The sequence below is a fragment of the Oncorhynchus gorbuscha genome, linkage group LG15 (genome assembly GCF_021184085.1).
Source record: "Oncorhynchus gorbuscha isolate QuinsamMale2020 ecotype Even-year linkage group LG15, OgorEven_v1.0, whole genome shotgun sequence".
Classification (NCBI taxonomy): domain Eukaryota; kingdom Metazoa; phylum Chordata; class Actinopteri; order Salmoniformes; family Salmonidae; genus Oncorhynchus; species Oncorhynchus gorbuscha.
The window spans coordinates 40,720,495-40,743,282 of record NC_060187.1 but is presented as its reverse complement, the minus strand read 5'-3'; the positions used below and the strand labels follow the sequence as shown (position 1 = coordinate 40,743,282).

Below are 22,788 nucleotides of genomic sequence, written 5' to 3'. Positions count from 1 at the left end.
ACTAATGCATACCGACCGACTGCGCACACACACATTTAGGGGCCCGCCTCTCACACACCACGCTATAAACACACGCATACTGTAATTTGACCAAAAGGGTAATTATATATGTGTATAAATAAGCGTAACACAGCATATAAACCCAATGCCTTCTGGAGCCTCACTTCACTCTCACCATCATATACTGTAATACACCACACGGTAGACTGGACCGTGCCAAGTACACACACACACACACACTCTCTCTCTCTTTTATATATATATATATTCATACACACTAGCTATATACTGCTGACTCCCAGGTCTAGTGTACAGATGTAGGATCTTAATTTGATCATTGTTGAAGCCAAGGAAGAAACCTAGATAGGAACCAGGCTCTGATGGGTGGCCAGTCCTCTTCTGACAGTTTCCGGTAGAGATTATAAGAGTACATGGCCAGTAGCCCTTTCCTTCAGTCAAATTATCTAGTGGCCTTATGGGTGGAATGTTATTAATATTTTAGCTGCCGATAATCCAGTGTTTCTGTGTCAAACTTTTATTATATTTCAGTCTTCAGTGATTTATATGAAGTCTAATATTGGGATGCGAACTCAAATGTTATACATTTCAACTCTATTTCTGACATGGTACAGGTGTCTTCTTTTTTTCAAGCGTTGCAAACATTCATAGATGACCAGCAGGGTCAGCTAATAATCACAGTGGTTATAGAGGGTGCAACAGGTCAGGAGTAAAATGTCAGTTGGCTTTTCATAGCCAAACATTCAGAGATTGAGACAACAGGTATGATAGAGAGAGAGGGAGAGGGAGAGAGAGGGAGGGAGAGGGAGAGAGAGAGAGGGAGAGAGAGGGAGAGAGAGGGAGTCAAACAGCAGGTACGGGACAAGGTAGCAGGTCCGGAGAACAGGTCAGGGTTCCATAGCCTCAGGCAGAACAGCAGAAACTGGATCAGCAGCATGACCAGGTGGACTGGGGACAGGGACAGCCAGTCCTGTGGCATGGTCCTAGGGCTCAGGTCCACCGGGAGAGGGATAGAGAGAGGGAGAGACTTAAAGGCAGCATACTTAAGTTCACATAGGACACCAGATAAGACAGGAGAATTATACCAGATAGGACAGACTGACCCTGACCATAATCTCTCCGGGGCAGCTGAAGTATTCCCATGATGTGTGTGTCGGAAACTCTTAAACATTTAAACCTCTTGAAATCCACCACAGTTATGAAGTCCACTGAGGTATGTTGAACATTGTTAAGTGTAGACCAGCGTGAAATAAAGTCACGAGTCTTTGACGGAACACAATCCCAGAGATTTTCCATATGAACGCCTCTTCCTTTTGTAGACTTCAGACCTCCACTCAGGTTGGCTTGACTGTGTCTAGTACACTCTTAGAAAGAAAGGTGCTATCCAGAACCTAAAAGGGTTCTTCGGCTGTCCCCATAGGACAACCCTTTGAAGAACCCTTCAGGGTTCCAGGTAGAACCCTTTTGTGTTCCATGTAGAACCCTTTCCACAGAGGGTTCTACACGGAACCCTGAAGGGTTCTAACTGGAATCAAAAGGGGTTCTCCTATTGGGACAGCCAAAGAACCCTTTTAGAACCCTTTTTTTTCAATCAGTATAGCAGTTGTTCCTGCTCTTGTATTTAGAGTTACGAGCAGTTATTATTTGAGGTCCTCGAGTGTATTTGACAGATTAAATATCGTCCACTTCTTCAAATATTTGACATGGATCCAAATACTTTGAGCAGCTGTTATCGAGGTAAAGGATTTCTTCCAAATAATGCCTGTGATAGGGGTTTTGAGTTACCGCGTGTGTATGGTGAGTGTATGACCATCACGAAGCTCAGTGTTTTCTCTAACTCCAATGATCTCATTGTTTGTGTGTGCGTTTCAGATATTGACGAGTGCAGCACTAACCCAGGTGTTTGTGACGGAGGTGAATGCACCAACACAGCCGGCAGCTACGTCTGCACCTGTCCCCGTGGTTACATCACCAGCACTGACGGTGCCAGATGTGTAGGTGAGTTACCGCCCCCCCCCAGCACACAACCCTCCCTCCTTCACCCCCTTGTTAGCCACTGACTGTTCACATCTGGACGTATCCCTGCCTCCGTCCTCTCTTTCTCCCTCCATCCCGTCCTGTGACTAGTGTTCTGATGACTCAAGCAGATCTGCAGTCATCATGTGCAGGCCCAGGGACGCACACTCGGCCTTGACTGCTGTAATTACAGTTAGCATTAGCACCTCTCTGACTCACACCCTGAAACACTACCAGGTGTTAATGTAGAGCGCATGCAATCTCCGGGCAGCTCATCTCAAAATGGCCGCCAGAGAGCTGTCCCTGTTGCTTTCGAACAACTTTCGATTGGGAGTCCAACAACTCTCCTACACTCACTGTCCCTCTCCTAGCCAAGTAGAACCACTTGATTACTTTAATTGAATAGTCGTGCGCCCCAAAGTCTACTTGACAAGAGAACGCGGTATTCAAATTCTCTCCTGGGTCAAAGTTTTGTTGGCCCTCCTCTCACGTTGGCACGCGATCCATTTTCCATCATCTGCTGAATATCCCTGCTGTACTTGTTTGTTGTCTTTTGGCTAATAAAGGGAAACCGGGTGCAAATGCCAAGCGAACAATGAACAGTGTCAACAATGATCTCACAAGGAGCCCTCTGTTCTTTTCTGTTCTGCCTGGCCTGGTCGTGTGGCAGATTGTTTAGCCTCAAGGTAGAAAGCATCTGTATTCACTTAGAGGCCTGCAGGGGAACAAAGCTGACACCACCACGACAACAAGCAAGACGAGCCAGAGAAGAGGGGAGAAAGAGAGGGGGAGGAGAGAGGAGAAAACTATCCAAACTATCCCCGTTCTCTGTTGTTCAGTGCCGGAACAAAGGGGTAGAGGAGTGGGCGAGAGGAACAAGGGGAAGGGAGAGGGAAGCGTAGCCTAATTGGGAACATGCGTGTGGAAAATGACGGTCCACTGAGGTAGGAACAGGGGGGTGGTGGCGGGAGGAGAGGGAGACATATGGGATGGTTCAACAAGTTAAACTGGGTCTCTTGCTCTCACTTCACATTGACCAAGAATACTCTTTTGCTCTGGATCGCTTTTTCATCTGTCTTTGCGGTCTTTCCCAGCCTGCTCTACTCTTTGACCCAGTAGACTCCCTCTCTTTCTCGCTTCCTCTCGCTCGCGCTCTCTCTCTCTCTCTCATCTCACTTCTATCTCTCTGTCTTCCCCCAATACTCTCTTATTTGACCCAGTAGACTCCTTTGTTTTTGTCCCCCCCCCACCATCTCTCCCTCTCTCTCTCTGGTCAGGGGGAGATTGAGGAGACTGGACTCTACTGGGTCACACTGGAGATATTTCTTTCTGCTAACATTCCTACCATCCCCCTCTTTCTTTCTCTGCCCCCTCGCTCTCTTGCTTTCTCCCTCTCCCCTCCATGCCCCTTTTTGTCTTACCCCATTTTCTCTTTCTCACCCAGAGTGCCCATCCATCTGTCTAGTGTAACCCAGTGAACTGTAGAGTCCCCAGGAACAAATAAAAGAGAGCTGTGATTTCAGGCCCTGTCTGACACATTGACACATCCAGCCGTATATCCTCGGCTCCAGCCAGACCCATGCTGTGGCTGGCTCCCCTGTGTGAGTCGACCGACTCGGCCCTGTTTGCTTGGGTGCGTTTTGCGAGTGGACGTAGACTAAGAAACTACACATGAGGTGAGCGAGGGGCTCCAGGTTCAGGAATGTCGGCTCTGGCCGAGCTGATTTCTTGCATGCCTCCCCTGGCCCTGGGCTGGCGTTATTCTGGGACAGCGTAGCGTGGAGAAGCAGACCGGAGGGACCTGTTGAGCCCGACACTAATCAGCCCTAATGCCTCATCCGTCGCATTGTGAAAACCCAGTCTGTATAAAAGAAAGCATGCAGTTGTGCTGTTCTGTATAGGCTAGCTAGCTACGGGTCTGGTTCCAATTTAAGTCATCCCCATCACCGCCCTCCCTTCCATTCCGTTCCCTCACCCACTCTCCCTCCCTCTAATGGCCTGTTCCCACCCACCCCTCACAATTCTGCCCCCAGCTGGGTTGGTCCCTTGGGAAGGAGGGTGGGGAAGTTGGGCTGTTTAAAGTGCATGTCTATAAGCTCCAGACACAGAGCTTCTCATGTCCAATATAATTGTCCAGGATTGCTCCACATGGAACTTATTAATTCCGGACTGCTAGCTCATTAGACAAGTTAATCGACTTGCACGTCTCCCTCCTGTAGGGGATTTGATCTGTTCGAAGGGAAGAGACTGCAGAATCTTCAAACAACAACTTTATAATAAGATTAGCAAAAATCTAGTAATTAACTATGCACTTCAACAGTGCATAGTTAAGGCCCAACGAACAGAGTTGGCTCTCAGCTTTTATAGAAAAGTCAAACCTCTTTGTCTCTGTGGCAGTTAGCAGATGTGTGCAAACAGGGGTGGGGAACATAGTGTATAAAAGGCGTTTGTCTGTGTAGATTAAGATAGCTGACTTTGCCACCATTGTCTGTTCCTTCCTGCAAGTTTCCACACAGAGGAGTTCCTGCAGATAGTACAAACGGGATGTCACATACTGAGGTCGCACCCAGCTCTTATCTGTACGCCCAGACTTATAACTAAGACACAAGACAACAAGCCTGCATCAGAAAAAAAACACTTGCATATAACAATGGACAATGGTAAAAACAGCATATTATGTCTAATTGTGTAATTTTCCAAAACATTTACTCCCTTTTGAGACTAAGTCTCAACCTAATGGAGAAAAAAAAGCATTTTCATCAAACAAGCATTAACATTATTTGGAAAGAGGGAAAAGGAAATACTTTCTTACACTTAGCAGATTACAGTTGTAAATGACCTCCGTTGTCATTGAGTTTAAAACCTTCACATAGTGTAATTCATTCTCAGAAAGGGGAAAGGAACATGAATTAAACATTAGTACACGCTTCATCCCCAGACACAAGGCAATCATTTCACTGTAAGGTGTTGTATTCGGAGCCTGTGACAAATAATATTAGGTTTGATTTGAATCGAACCGCCTCGTTGACACTGTCTACATTACCATGTGAGCACCATTTACATGACCCGCATCATGGGCATGGCTTATGAACATGCTGCAAAACTAACTCAATGTTTTTACCTTGGTGCTATGGATTATGACCGTTTTCATCAGGCATGTAATCAGGCATAAGAAAGTCAATTGGGTTCAGGGGTCAATAATGGCATGGGGAGATTTAGTGTCAACGGTTTTCCTACACAATTTCTTAACATAAGTTAGAATAAGCATTTTTGCAACAAAAAAAAGATAACTAAGCCATAAATCAACCAATGAAATATTGGCTCTCCCATAACACCAAACAATGACTGAACCCATCCAAACGGATTCCAATCGTTGTCTTGATTGGTGTTCGTTTGCGCGATCACCGCTGAGCTCTTTCAGATGTTCCACGACAATCGTCAAGTTACCCTCACCCCGGGGTGTGAATGAACAACAATGGTCACCTATCATTTGGCACCCTCTGCCGGAGATATGATGCTACTACTACAGCGAACTGCCCTTCTGGTGAGGTGGCCTCCGGTACACAGGGATCTGTGGCTATTCTTTCAACTCCTCACTGAAAGTTGACAAAAGTGTCTGAAATCACAACACTATCTCTGCAGCTAACACCCTTATGCAAACATTGTCTCAAATACGTGCCCTGTATGTACCAAGCCTCCTGTTACAAAAACATTTGCACATACATCATTCCATCGAACCCAAAACATATTAGTCACTACCGCTAGTCTACTTGTATAGTTATAAGCATACTAAAACATGCTTAAGTCAATTGTACTCTATCATCCAGAAAGCTATTTGTATTGATGCGCTTTGACATTAGAATTCTGATAACATGGTAAAACAAAACCCCTACTATCAATGTCCCCATCATGGTTATACAACCCACATTTAGAACGACAGTCTTCGGTGCTCCACGTTGAGTCTATCACTCAAATTCAAGACCCTAAACTTAGCACACACCGATACGGTTAGAATGTACATTTACAAACAGGGGACCATATATTATCAGTATTAACTGTTCTCATTATACAGCCCCCGTTTGTCCCTGTTTTACTGTCGCCAGTGGTATGTTAATGACAGATCGGTATCTCAATGCATTTCAATCCAAATTGCAATAAGCTTCCCAGTGTGTAAACCACCAATATAACCACCCCAAATAAACAGTTTAGAGCAACCCTAAATTAATTTACAGGCACAGTGTTTACAGTGTTTCAGTTCGTTCTCCCAAAGTGGATGGCCCTTGATAATGTCTCTCACCTGAGCCGCCACAGTCCTTTACAGTCCATTAGGTCTTTGTCCATTTTCCTACCAGTTCACCAGCAGCATGAGAGAAGTGTGGACGGGATCTCTCTCCATGCTCATGCCACCTGGACTCATGTCGCACTCCTGAGAGAAAAGGCAGTGAATAGCTTCGACTGGATGCTGTGTACAGGTTGCTGGCACGGACTCAGGTCTCACGGTAGAAGTGGTGAAGAACAAGGTCCCGTCTTCAGCCAGTTAGGGGGGGGGGGGTTGAAGTTCACGCTGTTCTCGTCATTTTATTTCTTCCATACATCAAGATACCTGTAGTCACTATCGCCATAACTTTGAGAGAGGACAGAACAAAACAACAGTTTAAGACATTCCTGATTCTGGAATTTCAGACGATTTATTCACCGTGTGACAAATGATTACATTCCAATTTTCTTAATACCAACATTTCTAGGACAACAACACACTTGTTCAATCCATTTTGCAAATGTGCTTATACTCCCTTATCATACTGCCGACCTCCCTGCAGAGTTACCCCTTAGGGAGAAATCCAAGCCGAACCGCAGACCCAATCTGGGGAATTTTGTATCAAAACAAAAACAAACAGCATAGGATGTCTACTTTTGTATATTTCCACAACACTCCTGTCACGAACCGGCTCAAAGCCCGTAACAAAGGGAGACAACGTGTTATGCAGGTGAATGAGGACCCAAAAGCGACTTGGCGAAAACAGAGTCTTTATTCCAGTAAAGGAAATAGGCAATACTCCTGGACAATCGGAGCAGAAAACAAAACATAAAAAACTTAATTCCACTCGTAGTGACGAGGACAGACTGGAGACTCGACCATTAACTGTAGGTTGCCTCGGGAAGGCACCGACCGTAGCAGACTCAGACACCTGCTCACACGCAGCATCTGAGGGAAACAAGACACGACAGGGCGAGACACAGCACGGCGAACAATATACAAGGATCCGACAGGACAGAAACGGAAAACAAGGGGAGAAATAGGGACTCTAATCAGAGGGCAAGATAAGGAACAGGTGTGAAAAGACTAGATGATTGAGTAGGGGAATAGGAACAGCTGGGAGCAGGAACGGAACGATAGAGAGAAGAGAGAGAGGGAGGGAGAGAGAAAAAAGGGAACGAACCTAATAAGACCAGCAGGGGGAAAACGAACAGAAGGGAAAGCAAAATGACAAGACAATATAAGACAAAACATGACACAACGTGGAGATAAGGAGTAGCAAAATATATATTTATTAAATAAGTAACTAAGTATAATATACAATGGTGTGTGTAATCAGTAGTGTAAGTGAGTGTTTTGCATGCATGAATGTGATAATGCAGGGTGATGAAAGGTGCCAAAGCAAACAAACAAAAGGCCACCAAGAACCACAACAGAATCTACAAAGGTGTCTGCATGGAGAGAGTCTCCCCCATGAATGTGGAAGAGGTCTATTTATCCTGGGAGACACCTGGCCCAGGTGTTTCCCATGTAGCTGACGACCCTCCCAACTCCGCCCACCGGCATCCTAATAAGGAAACAAGAACAAAGTGAGAATATGGCAGACAGAGTTGGAGGGTCGTCACATTCCCCCCCATAAAACCGGGGACCAACAAGGACCCCGGAACAACATACCAGCCTCCCGCGCCCCAAATTGACACAGCCTCCCGCGCCCCAAATTGACACAGCCTCCTGCGCCCCAAATTGACACAGCCTCCCGCGCCCCAAATTGACACAGCCTCCCGCGTCCCAAATTGACACAGCCTCCCGCGTCCCAAATTGACACAGCCTCCCGCGTCCCAAATTGACACAGCCTCCCGCGTCCCAAATTGACACAGCCTCCCGCGTCCCAAATTGACACAGCCTCCCACGTCCCAAATTGACACAGCCCCTGCATCCCAAATTGACACAGCTCTGCGTCCCAAATTGACACAGCCTCTGCACATTTCCCTCATTAAAATGCAAACCAATTTATAACATTTTTGACATACTTTTTTCTGGATTTTTTTGTTGTTATTCTGTCTCTCACTGTTCAAATGAACCTTCCATTAAACTATAGACTGATCATTTCTTTGTCAGTGGGCAAACTTACAAAATCAGCAGGGGATCAAATACTTTTTTCCCTCACTGTACCTTGTCACCAAAGTATTTACAGTATTGTAAATTATGCATTATAACATGGTCTGCCTAACATGAGATGTTCTACATGACCTGGAAGTCAAACGTGTTTACAACATCATGAGCGATTTGAATGACTCACCCTGAAGCAAACTAACCTCTCTTCTCAACTCTCTTTCTCTCTTCCTTCTCCCTCCATCCTCTCCTCCCTCAGACCAGCGTGTGGGCACGTGTTTCTCAGCGTTAGCGAGTGGGCGCTGTGCAGGTGACCTGCAGGGCCAGTATACCAAGATGCAGTGCTGCTGTGACACGGGCCGCTGCTGGGCTTCTGGACAGATCCCTGAGATGTGCCCTGTCAGAGGGTCCGGTGAGTACACGCACGAACACACACACACTCACTCTCCTCCTCGTCTGTCTCAGACCCACACACAACTTACAACTTCTAACCCACAGTCCCCTTTGCTGAGTTATTTCGTGCATGTGTTATGAATGAACACCTTGAATAGCTTTGATTGCCTGTCCTTTTTATTGATTTATTTCACCTTTGTTTAACCAGGTAGGCCAGTTGCGAACAAGTTCTCATTTACAACTGCGACCTGGCCAAGATAAAACAAAGCAGTGTGACACAGACAACAACACAGAGTTACACATGGAATAAACAAACATACAGTCAATAACAAACACAGTAGAAAAAAGTATATATACAATGTGTGCAAATGAGGGGGGGGGGGTAAGGCAATAAATAGGCCATTGTGGCGAAATAATTACAATTTAGCAATTAAACACTGGAATAGGAAGCCGATTCTATATTTAATTTTGGATTGGAGATGCTTAATGTGAGTCTGGAAGGAGAGTTTACAGTCTAACCAGACAGCTAGGTATTTGTAGTTGTCCACATATTCTAAGTCCGAACCGTCCAGAGTAGTGATACTGGACGGGCGGGCAGGTACTGGCAGCGAGCATGCATTTAGTTTTACTTGCATTTAAGAGCAGTTGGAGGCCACGGAATGAGAGTTGTATGGCATTGAAGCTCGTCTGGAGGTTTGTTAACACTGTGTCCAAAGAAGGTCCAGAAGTATACAGAATGGTGTCGTCTGCGTAGAGATGGATCAGAGACTCACCAGCAGCAAGAGCGACATCATTGATGTATACAGAGAAAAGAGTCGGCCCGAATTGAACCGTGTGGCATCCCCATAGAGACTGCCCGAGGACCGGACAACAGGCCCTCCGATTTTACACACTGAACTCTGTCTGAGTAGTAGTTGGTGAACCATGCGAGGCAGTCATTTGATAAACAAAGCCTGTTGAGTCTGCTGATAAGAATGTGGTGATTGACAGAGTCGAAAGCCTTGGCCAGGTCGATGAATACAGCTGCACAGTATTGTCTCCTATCGATGGCGGTTATGATATCATTTAGGACCTTGAGCGTGTCTGAGGTGCAACCATGACCAGCTCGGAAACCAGATTGCATAGCGGAGAAGGTACATTGGGATTCAAAATGGTCGATCTGTTTGTTAACTTTCGAAGACCTTGGAAAGGCAAGGTAGGATAGATATCGGTCTGTTACAGTTGGGACTAGAGTGTCTCCCCCTTTGAAGAGAGGGGTGACCGCTCTAGACCCAAACTGTAACTGACAATGTAAGTGATCCACGGTCCCACATCCCCTCACCGAAGATAAAGTGCTGAAGAGTATGACCTCATGACTAAAAACTAAAGGAGAAATATGAAAAAGATCTGGGTGAAGACAATGGTCTTGTCTATCTAGCTCACATGTAGTTGAAGTCTGAAGTTTACAAACACCTTAGCCAAATACATTTGAACTCAGTTTTTCACAATTCCTGACATTTAATCCTAGTAAAAATGCACTGTCTTAGGTCAGTTAGGATCACCACTTTATTTTAAGAATGTGAAATGTTAGAATAATAGTAGAGAGTGCTTTTTTCAGCTTTTATTACTCTCATCACATGCCCAGTGGGTCAGAAGTTTACATACACTCAATTCATATTTGGTAGCATTGCCTTTAAATTGTTTAACCTGTGTCAAACATTTCGGGTAGCTGTCCACAAGCTTCCCACATTAAGTTGGGTTAATTTTGGCTCATTCCTCCTGACAGAGCTGGTGTAACCGAGTCAGGTTTGTAGGCATCCTTGCTCGCACACGCTTTTTCAGTTCTTCCCACAAATCTTCTATTGGATTGAGGTCAGGGCTTTGTGATGGCTACTCCAATACCTTGACCCCCGTGCTTCACGGTTGGGATGGTGTTCTTTGGCTTGCATGCCTCCCCCTTTTTCCTCCAAACATAACGATGGTCATTATGCCCAAACATCTATTTTTGTTTCATCAGACCAGAGAACATTTCTCCAACATGTACTATCTTTGTCCCCATGTGCAGTTGCAAACCCTAGTCTGGCTTTTTTATGGTGGTTTTGGAGCAGTGGCTTCTTCCTTGCTGAGCGGCCTTTCAGGTCATGTCAATAAAGGACTCGTTTTACTGTGGATATAGATACATTTGTACCTCCAGCATCTTCACAAGGTCATTTGCTGTTGTTCTGGGATTGATTTGCACTTTTCTCACCAAAGTACATTCATCTCTAGGAGACAGAACGTGTCTCCTTCCTGAGCGGTATGACAGCTGCGTGGTTCCATGGTGTTTATACTTGCATACTATTGTTTGTACAGATGAACATGGTACCTTCAGGAATTTGGAAATTGCTCCCAAGGATGAACCAGACTTGTGGAGGTCTACAATTTATATTATGCGGTCTTGGCTGATTTCTTTTGATTTTGTCATAATGACAAGCAAAGAGGCACTGGGTTTGAAGGTAGGCTTTGAAATAAGTCCACAGGTACACCTCCAATTGACTCAAATTATGTCAATTAGCCTATCGGAAGCTTGTAAAGCCATGACATCATTTTCTGGAATTTTCCAAGTTCTTTGAAGGCACAGTCAACTCAGTGTATGTAAACGTCTGTGTGTGTGTTTGGGAGTCATTTGAAGATGAACCAACATTAACCCTTTCCATGCTCTCTCCTGTAGATGAGTACAGAAGGCTGTGCATCGATGGGGTTCCCCATGGCACAGGTAACGGAGGTTTCCCCCACGGAGTCTTCCCCAATGGTGGTGGCAGCAACGGTAACGGTTACAGCTACGGCTACAAGCTCAACCCAAACGGACCTAATGGCAATGGTCACCATGGCAACGGAGGAGGAATTGGAGGAGGGGGACAGGGAGGAGGAGGAGGAAATGGTTTCGGAGGAAACGGTGGGGGGCGTAATATCGGTGAGTTGGTTATTATTAGCTTGTGGTTTTACGTTTTGTATCAGAGATATTAGATATTGTTTAAACCATAGAGATGATATAAGATTACTAATAGTTTAATTCCTTATTCTATGGTTTAAACTGAGTGTACAGTGCATTTGGAAAGTATTCAGACCCCTTGACTTTTTCCATATTTTGTTACGTTATTGCCTTATTCTAAAATGGATTCAATTGTTTTTTTTTCCCTCATCAATCTATACACAATACTCCATAATGACAAAGCAAAAAAAAAAAAAAGATTGTTTGCAAATTTATAAACCCTGAGGAAGGCACACGTTGGTAAATACCCATTAAATTGCTGGGAGATTATACATGGAGTGTGCGACTTTCTTTATTTTGATATTTTATAGTTTATTCGCCGTTAATCAGCGCCTCCACAAACTATTATTCTGGCAGCTCAGTTTTTTTTTTTTTTTGCAAATGTCTAAAAAAAAACTGAAATATCACATTTACGTAAGTATTCAGACCCTTTACTCAGTACTTTGTTGAAGCAATTACAGCCTCGAGTCTTGGCACACTTGTATTTGGGGAGTATATCTATATATTGGGGAGTTTATCTATATATCCTTCTCTGCAGATCCTCTCAATCTCTGTCAGCTTGGATGGGGAGCAGGTCTCTCCAGAGATGTTCGATCAGGCTCAAGTCCGGGCTCTAGCTGGGCCACCCCAGGACATTCAGAGACTTGTCCCAAGCCACTCCTGCGTTGTCTTGGCTGTGTGCTTAGGGTCATCGTCCTGAGCGCTCTGGAGCAGGTTTTCATCAAGGATCTCTCTGTACTTTGCTCCATTCATCTTTCCCTTGATCCTGACTAGTCTCCCAGTCCCTGCCTCTGAAAAACATCCCCACAGCATGATGCTGCCACCACCATGCTTCACCATAGGGATGGTGCCAGGTTTCCTCCAGATGTGACACTTGGCATTCAGGCCAAAGAGTTCAATCTTGGTTTCATCAGACCGAAGAATCTTGTTTCTTATTGTCTGAGAGTCTTTAGGCAAACTCCAAGTAGGCTGTCATGACTGAGTAGTGGCTTCCATCTAGCCACTGTACCATAAAGGCCTGATTGATGGAGTGCTGCAGATATGGTTGTCCTTCTGGAAGGTTCTCCCATCTCCACAGAGGAACTCTAGAGCTCTGTCAGAGTGACCATCATGTTCTTGGTCCCTTCCCTGACCAAGGCCCTTCTCCTCCGATTGCTCAGTTTGGCCAGGCAGCTAGCTCAAGGAAGAGTCTTGGTGGTTCCAAACTTCTTCCATTTAAGAATGATGGAGGCCACTATGTTCTTAAGTACCTTCAATGCTGCAGAAATGTTTTGGTGCCCTTCCCCAAATCTGTGCATCGACACAATCCTGTCTCGGAGCTCTACGGACAATTCCTTCAACCTTGTGGCTTGGTTTTTGCTCTGACATGCACTGTCAACCGTGGGGCCTTATATAGACAGGTGTGTGCCTTTCCAAATCATGCCCAATCAATTGAATTTACCACAGGTGGACTCCCAAGTTGTAAAAACATCTCAAGGATGATCAATGGAAACAGGATGCACCTGAGCTCAATTTCGAGTCTCATAGAAAAGGGTCCGTTTTTTATTTGTAATATATTTGCATTTTCTAAAAATCTGTTTCCGCTTTGTCAATAAAGGTTATTGTGTGTAGATTGATGAGGATTATACATTTTTATTTCATTTTAGTATAAGGCTTTAATGTAACAAAATGTGGAAAGGGGTCTGAATACTTTCCGAATGCACTGTATAGCCTGCTGATCAGTTCATGGACTAGGTCTTTTGAAGAAGAGATTGTATCTCAATGAGACTCACCTGAATGTCAAAAATAATGACGGGAGCAACCTTTCATCCCTTCATCTTCTTCACTGTGTTTTTGAGAATAATAAACCTTGGTTAGTAATGGACTGTAATTGTGTGTTGTGTTGTGTATCCTCAGTATCACTCAATGAGACCGTTGATGTGTGTAAACATTTCACCAACCTGTGTTTGAACGGACGCTGTATCCCCACCCCGACCAGCTACCGCTGTGAATGTAACATGGGCTACAGACAGGATGTACGCGGGGAGTGTATCGGTAAGCCCACTACAAAGTCAGTTAGGAAAATGACATATACTCCACTGACATTTTCTGACCACACATGGGACTTCTCTTCTCTGATGTAAAACTCAGGGTATCTTTACACATTAGCATTGATTCTAACCTTTTTCAACACGTATGGGAGTGTTCAGATTTGTAATTGGAGCACCCTGGGTTTTACTGATGAACTCATCTCTCTTCATCTCATCCCTCCTTCAGATGTAGATGAGTGCGTCAGCAACCCCTGTGTCAATGGAGACTGTGTCAACACACCTGGGTCATACCACTGCAAGTGTCACGAAGGCTACCAGGGCACCCCCACCAAACAGGCCTGCATTGGTATGTTCCAATCACTCACCATGATCATTTTGTATTCCAACAGTTGGATGGTATGGATAGACTGGGTACGTTGGCCTTCTGGCGGTGTCCAGGACAGAAACAGACTGGTACCTGACCTGGCTAACGGTTAAACTCCCCTCCACAGATATTGACGAGTGCATCGTGAACGGAGTGATGTGTCGTAACGGACGTTGTGTCAACACTGGCGGAAGCTTCCAGTGCATCTGCAACGCTGGCTTTGAACTCACTCCTGATGGGAAGAACTGCATCGGTAACAATGGACATTCCTTTATATATTCAACCTACGGAATCTGTGGTAGATTATTGCACAACTAGGCCATTATAAATGACAACGTGTCTCCCTGTGCTCTTCCAGATCATGATGAGTGTGCCACCACCAACATGTGTCTCAATGGGATGTGTATCAATGAGGATGGTAGCTTCAAGTGTATCTGTAAACCTGGCTTTGCCCTGGCACCTAACGGACGCTACTGCACAGGTATGTCATCTACCATACACTAGTTGCAGTTATCTGAAGTCAACAGAGTTGCAGTTGATCAACATCTATAGCAGTGGGGGCTGGTGGGAGGAGCTATAGGAGGTCGGGCTCATTGTAACGGCTGGAATGGAATCAATGGAATGGAGTCAAACGTGTGGATTCTGTATGTTTGATACGGTTTCGTTGGTTCCATTCCAGCCGTTAACAATGAGCCCGTCCTCCCATAGCTCCTCCCACCAGCCTCCTATGATCTACAGATCATCTTCAAGGGAGCAGATTTCTCCCGGAGGGATTAATAAAGTGTTATTGAAGTGATTATCTAAATGAAATAAGGCTATTCAATTATTTACTGTATCGCTTCCCTTCTCTCCTTCCTCCCTCAGACATTGATGAGTGCCAGACCCCAGGCATCTGTATGAACGGACGCTGTATCAACTCTGAGGGCTCCTTCCGCTGTGAGTGCCCGCCAGGCCTGGCCATCGACGTGGACGGGAGAGTGTGTGTGGACACACACATGCGCACCACCTGCTACGGCGCCATCAAGATGGGCACGTGCTCGCGGCCCTTCCCGGGCGCCGTCACCAAGTCCGAGTGCTGCTGTGCCAGTCCTGAACACGGCTTCGGAGAGCCCTGCCTGCCCTGCCCTGCCCGCAACTCAGGTGACCAAAGCTGACCCTAACCCCACCAGCAAGCATCAGTGGTTTACATGTGCCGTTATTAAGATCCTGTTGGCTCTGTTTCAGAATAGTTTCACATCACAGTTCAGATTCCAGGCTAAGATCCTGTAGAACTCAATACCAAGTACTGCAGAAGTGATTGTTAGAATTATGATGTAAATGGTGTTTTTTTTTGTTACACTGGATATATTAGCAGGTGACTTACAGGTGTTTTTAATGGCCTTTCAGCTGAGTTCCAGGCCGTGTGCAGCAGTGGGATTGGCATCACCGCTGACGGCAGAGGTGAGTCATGTGACTTGTACGGTTCGATCTTAAGTCTGTGTGGTGTGGAGCTCTACTATCACTGATAGTTATTCTGACATTTAACAGGCCTCCCCTCGGACATTCCAATGCGTCCCTCCGAAAATGTGTGACTTTCCCACCGAATTTCAAATCACAGAGTGAAAAAAAATACAATGAATATTTTTGTTGGAGAGAGCCTTATTTAAGATGAGGCTGTGTCTCATGTGGGTCTGTGTCTCTTCAGACATCAACGAGTGTGCCTTGGACCCTGACATCTGTCAGAACGGCATGTGTGAGAACCTGAGAGGGAGCTACCGTTGCATCTGTAACATCGGCTACGAGTCCGACTCCAGCGGCAAGAACTGCGTGGGTGAGTCCAGGCTTCCTGTATTCACTCTCCGATGTCTGCTGGGAGAAGCAGCGGGCCTGAATGAGAGTTTGTCACGTTTTCATATCTGAATATAACAGTGGTCTGAAGTCAAACTGAGTTCCATATCTGCTGTACTTTCGTGGTCTTAACTTTGACGTATGAACAAAGTTGGATGACCAATCGCTGATCATTTTAAACACTGGGGTTGATTGTTTTGGTTGGTTTGTGTTAGGGGAGAGTGTGGTCAATTCAACCAATTGGGTAAGTTGAGCCACCCTTGTTTCTAGGAAACCATACACAAAATGATTATTTTGATCAAGTATTTAGGAAGAGGTCGTTATTTCATGGAGTCTGTAAAGGAAGAAACCACATGGAAAATGTGTTAAGCAAGTTAAGGTCCAAAAACTAAACGTGTATCTAAATCAGGGTCTTCAAAAGGTAGATCGGTCGTATCTCCCAGCCCACCTATGAGTTACTCGCCAATCAATTCTGAAAGTACATTTTCTCATGTGTTCAATGCAAACTGTCAGAAACATAAAGCTCCTGGGTTCTGTCCAATCAAAGTCACATTGCATTATCCGACCCTGGTTAGCCTCTATTGGTGTAAAGTACTTTGGTGATCTGTACTTTACTTTACTATTTATATTTTTGACAATTTTTACTTTTAAAGTAATGTATGTACATTTTACTCCATACATTTTCCCTGACACCCAAAAGTACTCGTTACATGTTTAATGCTTAGCAGGACAGGACAATGGTCTAATTCATACACTTATCAAGAGAATATCCCTGGTCATCCCTACTGCTCTGATCTGGTGGACTCACGAAACACATGCTTCATTTCTAAATGATGTCTGAGTGTTGGAGCGTGCCCCTGGCTATCGGTAAATGATGTCTGAGTGTTGGAGCGTGCCCCTGGCTATCGGTAAATGATGTCTGAGTGTTGGAGCGTGCCCCTGGCTATCGGTAAATGATGTCTGAGTGTTGGAGCGTGCCCCTGGCTATCGGTAAATGATGTCTGAGTGTTGGAGCGTGCCCCTGGCTATCGGTAAATGATGTATGAGTGTTGGAGCGTGCCCCTGGCTATCGGTAAATGATGTCTGAGTGTTGGAGCGTGCCCCTGGCTATCGGTAAATGATGTCTGAGTGTTGGAGCGTGCCCCTGGCTATCGGTAAATGATGTCTGAGTGTTGGAGCGTGCCCCTGGCTATCGGTAAATGATGTCTGAGTGTTGGAGTGTGCCCCTGGCAATCGGTAAATGATGTCTGAGTGTTGGAGCGTGCCCCTGGCTATCGGTAAATGATGTCTGAGTGTTGGAGCGTGCCCCTGGCTATCGGTAAATGATGTCTGAGTGTTGGAGCGTGCCCCTGGCTATCGGTAAATGATGTCTGAGTGTTGGAGCGTGCCCCTGGCTATCGGTAAATGATGTCTGAGTGTTGGAGCGTGCCCCTGGCTATCGGTAAATGATGTCTGAGTGTTGGAGCGTGCCCCTGGCTATCGGTAAATGATGTCTGAGTGTTGGAGCGTGCCCCTGGCTATCGGTAAATGAAGTCTGAGTGTTGGAGCGTGCCCCTGGCTATCGGTAAATGATGTCTGAGTGTTGGAGCGTGCCCCTGGCTATCGGTAAATGATGTCTGAGTGTTGGAGCGTGCCCCTGGCTATCGGTAAATGATGTCTGAGTGTTGGAGCGTGCCCCTGGCAATCGGTAAATGATGTCTGAGTGTTGGAGCATGCCCCTGGCTATCGGTAAATGATGTCTGAGTGTTGGAGCGTGCCCCTGGCTATCGGTAAATGATGTCTGAGTCTTGGAGTGTGCCCCTGGCAATCGGTAAATGATGTCTGAGTGTTGGAGCGTGCCCCTGGCTATCGGTAAATGATGTCTGAGTGTTGGAGCGTGCCCCTGGCTATCGGTAAATGATGTCTGAGTGTTGGAGCGTGCCCCTGGCTATCGGTAAATGATGTCTGAGTGTTGGAGCGTGCCCCTGGCTATCGGTAAATGATGTCTGAGTGTTGGAGCGTGCCCCTGGCTATCGGTAAATGATGTCTGAGTGTTGGAGCGTGCCCCTGGCTATCGGTAAATGATGTCTGAGTGTTGGAGCGTGCCCCTGGCTATCGGTAAATGATGTCTGAGTGTTGGAGCGTGCCCCTGGCTATCGGTAAATGATGTCTGAGTGTTGGAGCGTGCCCCTGGCTATCGGTAAATGATGTCTGAGTGTTGGAGCGTGCCCCTGGCTATCGGTAAATGATGTCTGAGTGTTGGAGCGTGCCCCTGGCTATCGGTAAATGATGTCTGAGTGTTGGAGCGTGCCCCTGGCTATCGGTAAATGATGTCTGAGTGTTGGAGCGTGCCCCTGGCAATCGGTAAATGATGTCTGAGTGTTGGAGCGTGCCCCTGGCAATCGGTAAATGATGTCTGAGTGTTGGAGCGTGCCCCTGGCTATCGGTAAATGATGTCTGAGTGTTGGAGCGTGCCCCTGGCAATCGGTAAATGATGTCTGAGTGTTGGAGCGTGCCCCTGGCTATCGGTAAATGATGTCTGAGTGTTGGAGCGTGCCCCTGGCTATCGGTAAATGATGTCTGAGTGTTGGAGCGTGCCCCTGGCTATCCATAAATTAAAAAACAAGAAAGTGGTGCCATATGGGTTTGATTAATAAGGAATTTGAAATGATTTATACTTTTTCTTCTACTTTTGATACTTAAGTATATTTAAACCAAACCAAATACTTTTAGACTTTTACTCAAGTATGATTGTACTTGGGCAACTTTGACTTTTACTTGAGTAATTTTACTTGAGTAATTTAATATGAAGGTATCTTGACTTTTACTCAAGTATGACAATTGGGTACTTTTCCCTGCTTGAAAAGACAAACGTAACCCAATATCTGCCAATTAATTTGTCAATCACTCCGTATGTAGCCAGTTAACGATGCTAATGGGATAGGCATGATAGACATGGTTTTAATAAAGATAGACGTGGTTTTAAAAAGGTAGGTGCAATATTTCATTCAGTACAGAAGTTTGTAGGTGGCTTAACTTACCCTGTTCGTGGCTCAACTTACCCCATGCCTGCGGTAAGTGGTGCCAAGAGACCACTTTTTTGGGACAAGCTATGTTTTCAAAACTGTAATGTTTACATGAATTCTGATTATTTCCAGGAAAACAAAACATCCTGAAATATAGGTAGATATCTTTGTTAGAGAGAACACTATTTCCGTTGGCGGAGTGATGCCGGAAAGAAATGGCTCAACTTACCCCACTCTCCCCTACACTTACCCCACTCTCCCCTACACTTACCCCACTCTCCCCTACACTTACCCCACTCTCCCCTACACTTGATCAACCCTGTTGTTTTCTTCTCCTCGACTCTTTCATGTCTCCCAGACATCAACGAGTGTCTCGTGAACCGTCTGCTGTGTGACAACGGCCTGTGTAGAAACACCCCCGGCAGCTACACCTGCTCCTGTCCCAAAGGCTTCGTCTTCAAACCAGACTCTGAGACCTGCGAAGGTAAACACCTCATACAAATGCCAAAGGAGCAACAACTATGTTCGAAGACTCAATGCATTAAAACACTCTTCAGTGCTATTTCATACCTTGCAGCTGTCTAATCGTCTAGATGTGCGTACACCTGCAACTGTTTAACACTTAAACACACATGGAGAGAAGGTAGTCAAATAGATCATGAAAATATATAACCACATGTTTGCTTACATCCTCTGTCCTTGAATCAATTTCATAACGTTTTCTGTCTTTGTTGTCATGACGTGACTTGTATTAATGTGATGACTGTTATTTATCAAATCAACGAACTATGTTCAATTGTTACTAGATTCAATTAATCATGTAACAATTAACTCATTTGGAATTTGGGGCACCACGGAATAAGTTGTTTAACGTGTTGCCATCTCCCAAATTAAACTCTAGAATATATATATATAAGTTATATATCAATAACAGTCACTTATTAATCATTACCTCATATCAGTCTCATTCTGAACGTGGCAGACTTCTTGAATCCTCAAGAACCCCAGCCTTTTCTGATTATTCAGTTCTACACCGTTTGATTTAATGATTTATTTACTCACTAACTAAATAATAACACAGAATGCACATACACACTTACATAAGCCAAAAGTTCCTAGTGGACTGAGAAGATATGACGGCTTGTTACACAATGGAGAGGGTGTGGGGAAAGAGAAAGATAGAGAAAGGAACATTTATTGTGGATACATTCTAGGACTGTTCTCACATTAATCCTATATCTTACACATGAGCTGCTGCCCGTTTGGGTAAGAAATGCAATATATTTACGTGTAAGTTAGATGTCTTTGTTCGTTGTTCGTTGTCTCTATCTCGGTTGAAACCAATCTATCCTTCTATGGGGAATGGGTCGATGGGTATGATGCTCTGATTGTCCACCAGAGGTCACAATGTCCTTCTTAGTTGTCTGTGGCTTCAATGATTCGCCAGTGATTTTCTGAGGTGAGCTTCTCACCTCCTTTTTTCCTTGGGTAGATAGTCAAAGTTCTAGACCCCTTTACATGCACAGCTGCAGACGGTCAATGTTTTGTTCTAGTGAGGTTATTTTCTTCACCTTGTGTTGAGAGTTTCAGAGTTTCTAACCATTCCAATGTGTAGCCACAGCTGCACGCTTTCTGGTCTTAGAGTTTCAACCATTTGTAACGTTTAGCTCACGCTTCACGTCTGCTGGTCTGGTATGTTAATTCTTAGCGAGTCCTTTTAAGCACTCTGGTCGAAAAGGGCGGTTCCATCACACTGACACGCTCTTCTGACTTAATTTGGGGTGTGGCTTAGTTAATGTGCAACGGACATGAAAACCATGATCTTGTTCGAAAACTAAAATCACCTTCCTTTCTTAACAAAAATAGTTTCATCGTTCTTCATATTGTATTAGCATCATATTGGATGGAAACTTGACAACTTGAATATGTTTCCTTCCTAGGTTACAGTATTTGGTTCATACAGTTTTTAATGACATCACAAAATGAAAAGCAATATGACATGATTATTATTTAGATCCCCACTGACCATTCTTAACATTCCTATCTTAGAAATATTGTTCCAATGTTCACTTTTTTGGGACGTTATGGTTTTGGCAGCGAAAGTTTTCTGGAGGACAAAGGCATTCCTTTGGTTGGTACTGAAGAACAGGAGAGGGTTCTCTGCTGCATAAGATTTACAATTGGCACGAGGTGTCATAAAACCGTCCCAGAGCCGGCCACTCCTCCTCTCTGGCTATCTGTCAGCCAGTTGCCAAGCTGATCTGAGGATCCTCGACCAGGAGAGTCATGACATTGTTGAAGTAGAAGCCTGTCTAGATGTTAAGGATGACCATTTACCTGGCTCTCTGCACTGCCATACCTAACCCTGCTCTGGTCCATGTGTTTCAGATATCAACGAGTGTGACTCCAGCCCGTGTGTCAACGGAATCTGCCGCAACATCGCCGGGTCCTTCAACTGCGAGTGTTCTCACGGCAGCAAGCTGGACTCCACCAACACCATCTGCGTGGGTAAGAGGCCGAGGCGTCTGTCATAACTGGCCGACTTAAAATTGGACCCAATTTATTTATTTTTTAACGACGGGGTCCTGAGGCAAACTTCTGTCAGAGAATCATCATATAGACAGTCAGAGTAAGGAGATTTGAGCCAAGGTTTCGAGCCTAATAGGCGTTTTAGAAGGTTTAGACCACTAAATAAACAGGTCGATGTCAGCTTCGGGAGTATGTCCAGACGCATCTGAACATCCATCTACAGATGGAATCTGGGATGAGTCATTCAAATAAATACCAATGTGAGCCGGCCTTGTCAGTCTGATAGATTCCTGTACTTTAAAATATAGAGCCGTTTTATTTTCAAAGCAGAGTCATATATTTGCTTCAAAGTCATCGCTCGGCGGCAAGAATGTAAACTGTGGTCGAGTTTTTGGGTTCATGGTCTCGGGAGAGAAAATGCACATCCCGTTTGTTATGACTATGCTCTCAGTCCATTAGGAGTGCCATAGCAAATGATTAAAGTCATTGATGCATGTGTCTTGGTATAAGCAGCTGTTGAAAGGGACACCTGTAGTTAGTTACTAACCACTGCCTGTAGTGTTGTGCTTGGAATGAATGTAGTATATCAATGAGAGATGTGTGTATGTGTGTTGATGCGTCACAGTACATTTGAATTGAAGGGCCTTTTCTTGGCAGGGTTCTCTTGATTGCCTTCGCTTACTGACATTCTCTCTCTCTCTTTTCCCTCTCCCTCTCTCCTCCCTTTCTCTTCCTTCTCTCTCTCTCTCTCTCTCTCTCCCCCTTCCTCCCTCTACAGACAGCATGAAAGGAACGTGCTGGCTGAATATCCAAGATGGCCGCTGTGAGGTCAACATCAACGGCGCCACACTCAAGTCTGAGTGCTGCTCTACGCTGGGAGCCGCCTGGGGCAGTCCTTGTGAACGCTGCGAGATCGGTCAGTACGCACACAGACCTGTAGACAAACACACTCCTAATGAAGATACTGAGGTGTGTATGGTAACTGATGTCTCTCTCCACAGACACTGCCTGTTCCAGAGGGTTCGCTCGTATGAAGGGAGTCAATTGTGAAGGTAAAACACACATTGACCCCGACACACACACACACTGCTGCTACTGTCTATTATCCATTATGTTGGTAGCAGACATTCTCACAGTCATAATGACCCTCTGTCTCCCTCCCTGTGGTATTCCACTCCCTCCCGATGAGTCATACAGTACAGTCATTCCTTTAATAACCCCCGATT

The 22,788-nt window shown here is 45.2% G+C and overlaps 1 protein-coding gene across 3 annotated transcripts in view; it reads left to right on the top strand.

Moving 5' to 3' along the window:
* Positions 1 to 22,788, top strand: part of LOC123997124 (fibrillin-2-like) — a 93,600-nt gene that overhangs the window by 48,820 nt on the left and 21,992 nt on the right. For all 3 annotated transcript variants that reach the window (XM_046301194.1, XM_046301195.1, XM_046301196.1), the window contains exons 9-22: positions 1,891 to 2,016; positions 8,664 to 8,816; positions 11,487 to 11,729; positions 13,704 to 13,841; positions 14,064 to 14,183; positions 14,329 to 14,454; positions 14,560 to 14,682; positions 15,066 to 15,341; positions 15,588 to 15,641; positions 15,886 to 16,011; positions 19,392 to 19,517; positions 21,422 to 21,541; positions 22,341 to 22,478; positions 22,564 to 22,614. In XM_046301194.1, coding sequence (XP_046157150.1) covers positions 1,891 to 2,016; positions 8,664 to 8,816; positions 11,487 to 11,729; positions 13,704 to 13,841; positions 14,064 to 14,183; positions 14,329 to 14,454; positions 14,560 to 14,682; positions 15,066 to 15,341; positions 15,588 to 15,641; positions 15,886 to 16,011; positions 19,392 to 19,517; positions 21,422 to 21,541; positions 22,341 to 22,478; positions 22,564 to 22,614 — 1,920 coding nt within the window. The remainder of the gene's footprint in view (positions 1 to 1,890; positions 2,017 to 8,663; positions 8,817 to 11,486; positions 11,730 to 13,703; positions 13,842 to 14,063; positions 14,184 to 14,328; positions 14,455 to 14,559; positions 14,683 to 15,065; positions 15,342 to 15,587; positions 15,642 to 15,885; positions 16,012 to 19,391; positions 19,518 to 21,421; positions 21,542 to 22,340; positions 22,479 to 22,563; positions 22,615 to 22,788) is intronic.